Source organism: Rhamphochromis sp. 'chilingali', assembly GCF_963969265.1.
Source record: "Rhamphochromis sp. 'chilingali' genome assembly, chromosome: 4".
NCBI classification, from domain to species: Eukaryota; Metazoa; Chordata; class Actinopteri; order Cichliformes; family Cichlidae; genus Rhamphochromis; species Rhamphochromis sp. 'chilingali'.
Genome location: NC_137948.1, coordinates 19,489,709 through 19,497,018, shown reverse-complemented (window position 1 = coordinate 19,497,018; position 7,310 = coordinate 19,489,709). Strand labels below are relative to the sequence as shown.

At 55.0% G+C, this 7,310-nt stretch overlaps 1 protein-coding gene across 1 annotated transcript; it reads right to left on the bottom strand.

Moving 5' to 3' along the window:
* Positions 1-1,528: 1,528 nt before the first annotated feature.
* LOC308396018 (uncharacterized protein) lies at positions 1,529-5,970 on the bottom strand (the record flags this gene model as incomplete). The annotated part of the gene is made up of 2 exons (XM_080881076.1): positions 1,529-1,596; positions 4,945-5,970. 2 exons carry the CDS (start codon positions 5,968-5,970, stop codon positions 1,594-1,596), a joined length of 1,029 nt encoding a protein of 342 aa, XP_080737202.1. The 3' UTR covers positions 1,529-1,593.
* Positions 5,971-7,310: the final 1,340 nt, after the last annotated feature.

The following is a 7,310-nucleotide window of genomic DNA, read 5'->3' as shown; positions in this document are numbered from 1 at the left end:
CATGAATATTTGTGAGAAGTAAACTGGACAATGTGGGAAATCTTGGTGAAGTTCATTACCTGGAAACAAGATTTGAGATTTTTCTATTCTATTCTATTTGTAATGGACACTGGATATGCAAATGTCCACATGGATAAACACACTGTTCAGGCAAATGAGAAAAAAAAAAATTGCGACACAGCAGCTCAGTGTGTGATTTGATCACAAAAGTTAGTTTCAATGGCAAAAACAAGCAATTAATTTTGATATAATTGTCTAGATTTTTGTTTGTTGGTTACTCATATTGGCAATAAATGTGGATGAATAAAGTTAAAGGGAGGAAAGCTGATCCAAATAAAAGGGGCGTAGCTGCCAGGAGCAGAATAGTATACATACAGGATAGCGACGAATACATGTATATCCTATAGACCAACGAGAATCATCAAGGCTAGTAAACATTAATTTAAATTGACTAGATTTAGATTCACTCAGTCAATTTAATATTTTATATTGCCTTTACATTCTCTGGGGTTGAAAAACAGTGATGATAGCCCATGTAATACCTGCTTCTGCAACTATTGGTTAAATCCACAAAGGGTAGTGAATTTCAGAGCAACAAAATGTTTTTGGTTTTTTTTTGTCCACACAACATCCAATCTTAGAGTTACCCCATCTGTCAAATCTGCACACTTTAACTCCTGAGCACAACAATTCAGTTCAATTTATATTGCATCAAATCCCAACACCAATCAACTCAAGGTGCTATATATTGTAAAGACTCTACAACGAGATAGTGTACATGAACATCTGTGTAGCATATTGATTTGTTTATATAGCTCAGTAACTGCCGTTGGTTTCCTAAGGCACCAACGGCTGAGGACAAGAGAGCACAACCTGTCAAACCCTAGTGGTGACAAAACACCACTAGGTTGTGAAAGATGTGGCAGTCCTATTAAACAGCAGAATCAGGAAGAAGGCATATAAGAAAACTGTAATGTACCGGGGCACAAGGAACAACTGAATCAAATGTGGAACACTGTATTTCACATAGTAGTTGCAGTGGTATTAGGGGCAATAAAACCAGTAAACCCAAACTGTAAGATTCCAGTACATTGCAGACACAACATCAAAGGTCTCCGTCCAGAAGAGGTTCTAAGAATAGTTAAAATACTGTGCAGAACCCTCAAACTTGATAGAGGACCCAAGTTTGAGGAACATGGCGACAATGTAGGATCAAGTCAACAAGGTCCCAGTCTCACAGGTTTAGAGACCATTCTGATCTGGCAACCACCAGTTGTGAAGAAACTAGTAGATGACTTGCTATGGGATGACTGATATTGGATGACTTCCTCTTCCTGTTGCTGTGTACAGATGTGCTTTATCTACAGGTTAATCTGATTAACTCATTTAATTACAAAACTTTACTTAAAGGATAAACAGATTTAGTAGAAATGTAACTGTGGAATACACCAGGCACAGACACACGCACACACAGGTAGGTACAGCCAACTTCCACATTTATTCAAGTGTTTGTTGTTTTGACAGCTGACTCAGTCACACAGTCTGACAGCTCACGAGCCCAGCTGATCTCTCCCCTGGCCGCTCCTCCTCGTCTCACTATAAACACAGCGGAGGGAGACCATCATCAGTCCATAAACAACATCAGCTGTTCTTACCGGCCTCGCAGCGCCGCCCTGATGAGCCTTCCGCTCCACTCCTCCCCTGCAGCTGCGCCAGGGGCCACGCCTCCGCCACACACCCCCACCGCCCGTTCGAGGCCGGGGAGCCGTCCGGCCGAGCCAACTCCCCCCCCCGCGAGCGAGAGAGGAAATCGGCCACTGCCATCTGCGCCCCCGGCCTATGGATCACCTTGAACTTAAAGGGCTGCAACGCCAGATACCACCGGGTGATCCGGGCGTTGGCATCCTTCATGCGGTGGAGCCACTGCAGCGGGGCGTGGTCCGAACAGAGGGTGAATGAGCGTCCCAGGAGGTAATAGCGCAGGGAGCCGACCGCCCACCGGATGGCCAGGCACTCCTTCTCCACGGTGCTGTACCGGCGCTCACGCTCTGCTAGCTTCCGGCTGATGTATAGGACAGGGCGGTCGGCCCCCCTTACCTGCTGGGACAAAACGGCTCCCAGCCCTCTGTCCGAGGCGTCAGTCTGCAGAACAAAAGGGAGGGAAAAGTTAGGAGTGTGAAGCAGCGGCTCCCCACAGAGAGCCTTTTTCACCTGCACAAACGCCGCCTGGCACGGCCCCGTCCACTGGACCAGATCCGGGGCACCCTTTTGAGTGAGATCGGTCAGGGGGCTGGTTAGCTGCGCAAACCCCGGCACAAAGCGACGATAGTAACCCGCCAACCCCAAGAACCGTCTCACCTCCTTTTTCGTCCTGGGGCGCGGGCAGGATGCGATAGCCGCCGTCTTCTCCACCTGTGGACGCACCTGCCCGCCCCCCAGGTGGTACCCCAGATACTGCACCTCCCTCCGTCCAACCGCGCACTTCTTCGGATTGGCCGTGAGCCCCGCCCCCCTCAGGGACTCCAGGACCGCGGCCACCCGCAGCACATGCTCCGCCCAGGTGTCGCTGTGGATGATCACGTCATCCAGGTAGGCGGCAGCATACGCTGCGTGCGGACGCAGTACCCGGTCCATGAGACGCTGGAAAGTGGCCGGGGCCCCGAACAGGCCAAACGGAAGTGTCACGAACTGGTACAAACCGTACGGAGTGGAGAAGGCCGTTTTCTCCCTGGCCTCGGCAGACAAGGGAATCTGCCAATAGCCCTTGGTTAAGTCCAGTGTCGTGAAAAAGCGGGCCGTGCCTAACCGGTCCAGGAGCTCGTCGACCCGAGGCATGGGGTAGGCATCAAAGCGTGACACTTCGTTCACCCTGCGATAGTCGACACAGAACCGTATAGACCCATCCTTCTTCGCCACCAGAACGATGGGGCTACACCAGGCGCTGTGCGACTCTTCTATTACTCCCATCCTCAGCATTTCCGCCAATTCCCTCTGCACGATTTTTCGCTTGTGCTCCGGGAGCCTGTAGGGCCGTGAACGCACCGTCACGCCAGGCTGCGTCACGAAATGGTGCTCGATGAGGGACGTCCAGCCGGGCAGGGGGGAGAACACGTCCGCAAAACGCTGTTGCAACGCGACAACATCCGCTCTCTGGGCCTGTGTGAGATGGTCATCACAAGGGAGGGAGGCGGGAATGATAGAATTTGGCACCTCAGGCCCCAACTCATCTCTCTCCTTCACCAAGCTCACCAGAGAAGCGGTTTCAACCTCTCGCCACAGTTTGAGGAGATTGAGGTGATAAATCTGCGTGGCTCCTCCCCTGTCCGACCGAGCGACCTCATAGTCCACGTCCCCGACTCGCCGTGTGACCACAAAGGGTCCTTGCCACTTGGCGAGCAACTTCGAGCTGGAAGTAGGGAGTAACACAAGCACTTTATCTCCCGGTGAAAATTGCCTGAGCCTAGCCCCTCTGTCATACAGGCGTTGCTGACGCTGCTGAGCCTGGAGCAAATTCTCCCGTGACAACCTCCCCAAAGTGTGGAGTTTTGCTCTCAGGTCCAACACGTACTGAATCTCATTTTTGGCGGGGCTCGGACCGTCCTCCCAGCTTTCTTTAATCAGGTCGAGCACCCCACGTGGCCTCCTGCCGAACAGCAGTTCAAAGGGAGAAAATCCCGTGGAGGCCTGGGGCACCTCCCGCACTGCGAATAACAGAGGGTCTAGCCAGTGATCCCAATTGCGTTCATCCTCGTTAATGAACTTCCGAATCATGGACTTTAAAGTCTTATTCAGCCGCTCCACCAGCCCGTCAGTCTGAGGGTGGTAGACGCTGGTCCGAATAGATTTAATGCCCAGTAATTCGTACAGTTCCCGCAGTGTACGAGACATAAACGACGTGCCCTGGTCAGTCAGTATCTCTTTCGGGATTCCGACTCGGGAGATGACCTGAAACAGTGCCTGCGCCACACTCTTTGCAGAGATGGTGCGCAGCGGAACTGCTTCCGGGTACCGCGTTGCGTAATCCACCAAGACTAACACAAAGCGGTAGCCGCGTGCACTCCGGTGAAACGGCCCGATGAGGTCCATGCCGATGCGCTCAAACGGGACCTCAATGAGGGGGAGAGGGCGCAGCGGCGCCTTCGGTATGGCCGGTTGGTTAACAAGTTGGCAGTCCGGGCAGGACGCGCACCAGCGGCGCACATCCGCTCGGATGCCCGGCCAATAAAATCGGGCCGTTATTCGCTCCAGAGTTTTCTCATAGCCCATATGCCCTGCCATGGGGTTATAGTGGGCCGCCTGGAAAAGCGTTTCCCGGCGGCCCTGCGGCACCAACAACTGGGTGTGTGTTTCCTCTGTCTGAGTGTCACGACTCACTCGATATAATCGGTCGTTTAATAAGACGAAACGCGGGTAGGTCTGCGCAGCCTCAGGGCGCACCACGTGACCATCAATAGCCATCACTTGGTCAAAGGCTGAGCGTAGGGTGCCGTCACGAGACTGCTGCAGTGGGAAATCACCCATGGGGGACACTTCCGGGGCCGGCGGGACGTCCCGTGAGGGACCCGCCGGCTCCTCCCCCCCGGAGTCAGTGTCGGACGACCCCGCGTCACCGCTGAACGCCGCGCACACGCTACACCCCGCTTCCGGTCGTGATCGCACCCCCGCGTACTGTCCCAGTAGCTGATGAAACCCCGGCCAATTGGTACCCAGAATCAGGGGGTGCGACAGGCGCGGGCTAACCGCCGCCGTTACTCTATGCGTTTTGCCCTTATACTTTAATAACAGCGGCACTATGGGATACCTGTGAACGTCACCATGCACACACCTCACCTCCACCCATTCTCCCTCCAGCAATGCCCCGGGGCGAACCAAGCTTTGGTGTACGAGGGTCTGCGTGCAGCCCATGTCCACCAACGCCTGGCGTATACCCCCTCGAGTCCTTACCGGAATACTGTATGTCCCTCCTGGACCGGGGGAGGGTGCTGGGGCGCCAGCAACACGAAACACCTGCCCCACTTCCATAAGCGGACAATCCCTCCTCAGGTGCCCCGGCTGCCCGCACTTCCAACACTCCGGCCCCGGCGTCTGTGCTGCTCTCCGTGGCTCGGGGGCGGCTCCACTTGGCTCGGCTGCCCTGGACGGCACCAATGCCGCGAAAGGGTTAGTGGGGCTCAGCGCCGGCAGCCGCTCTGCCTGCCCTGGTGCCGGCACACGGCGCCTCGGGGCCGGCACCGGGGCCTGTTTGTTCGACCTCCGTCCGGCGTCCCCGGGTTCCCCTGCTCCAGCGGCAAGGTGGTCCTCCGCCAGCGTCACCGCTACCTCCAAGCTTGCGGGCCGGTGGCACCGGACCCATCTCGCCGTCTCCGCTGGCAATCCCTCCGTGAACTGCTCCAGCACCACCTTGTCCACCAGCTTCGTCTCCCCCTCCGATGTTCCCGGTTGCAGCCAGCGTACCGCCGCGTCGCGCAGCTTCCGGGCCCAGGCGAATGGTCGGTCCGTTGTAGCCAGCCGACAGGCCCGGAACCGCCGGCGGTGGTCTTCGGCGGTGAGCCCTAGCCTGTCCACCACCGCCCGGCTCACGTCCGCGAAGCTGCTCCTCGACGCCGGAGGCAGACTCAGGGCCGCTGTTTGTGCCTCCCCGGACAGCAGGGGGAGCAGCCGCGGAGCCCACTCCTCCCGCGGCCATTGGCAAGCCTCCGCCGTGGCACGGAAGGTCTCAAAAAAAACCTGTGGGTCGTCCCCGTCCCCCATCCGGGGCACCGCCACCGACAGTGGCGAGGGCTTCGGCGTGGCAGCGGCCCCGACCAGCCGCTCCAGAACTTGCGTCTGCCGGTCCGTCTGCTCCCGCAGCGCGGCCAGGTGGGCACGCTGGTCGGCCGCCTGATCCCGGCTCATCGTCGCCATCTCCGCCAGCATCTGCGCCAAGAATTGCAGAGGCTGGGCGGGTGGCGCGGCCTGTGGGTCGGACATTTCCCCACTGGCACTTTCCTGGGTTTCGGCACCACTTGTGGAATACACCAGGCACAGACACACGCACACACAGGTAGGTACAGCCAACTTCCACATTTATTCAAGTGTTTGTTGTTTTGACAGCTGACTCAGTCACACAGTCTGACAGCTCACGAGCCCAGCTGATCTCTCCCCTGGCCGCTCCTCCTCGTCTCACTATAAACACAGCGGAGGGAGACCATCATCAGTCCATAAACAACATCAGCTGTTCTTACCGGCCTCGCAGCGCCGCCCTGATGAGCCTTCCGCTCCACTCCTCCCCTGCAGCTGCGCCCGGGGCCACGCCTCCGCCACAGTAACTCATGTTAATACTAATGACAGTGGTTTTATTCATTTTTCTTCAAGGAAATTCAGAAACTAATAAGATTAGAATGTATTTTTGTGAAAGCACTTTCACTTTCAACCTAGCTATGTAGTCTACAAGAAGTTACAACAATATAAGTTGACAGTAAACCCAACGTTAACAACCCCCTGTTCTGTGAAAGTCACAGGAAACCCACAATGATAAACAGTCCCTCACAAGCATGCACAAACCTTCAGGCTGTTGAACCAGTATTAAGTGCAGAATGTGATTTGTTTTATTGTCAGTAGTTTAGAATGTATTTTCAGAAAAAAAAACATATATATATATGTATAAAAAAAAAAAAACACCCAGCACGCCCCTGCGGGCGGTTTATCCTTCAAGCTCGGGTCCTCTACCAGAGGCCTGGGAGCTTGAGGGTCCTGCGCAGTATCTTAGCTGTTCCCAGGACTGCACTCTTCTGGACAGAGATCTCCGATGTTGTTCCTGGGATCTGCTGGAGCCACTCGCCTAGCTTGGGAGTCACCGCACCTAGTGCTTCGATTACCACGGGGACCACCGTTACCTTCACCCTCCACATCCTCTCGAGCTCTTCTCTGAGCCCTTGGTATTTCTCCAGCTTCTCGTGTTCCTTCTTCCTGATATTGCTGTCATTCGGAACCGCTACATCGATCACTACGGCCATCTTCTTCTGTTTGTCTACCACCACTATGTCCGGTTGGTTAGCCACCACCATTTTGTCCGTCTGTATCTGGAAGTCCCACAGGATCTTAGCTCGGTCATTCTCCACCACCCTTGGGGGCATCTCCCATTTTGACCTCGGGACTTCCAGGTTATACTCGGCACAGATGTTCCTGTACACTATGCCGGCCACTTGGTTATGGCGTTCCATGTATGCCTTGCCTGCTAGCATCTTGCACCCTGCTGTTATGTGCTGGATTGTCTCTGGGGCATCTTTACACAGCCTGCACCTGGGGTCTTGCCTGGTGTGATAGACCCC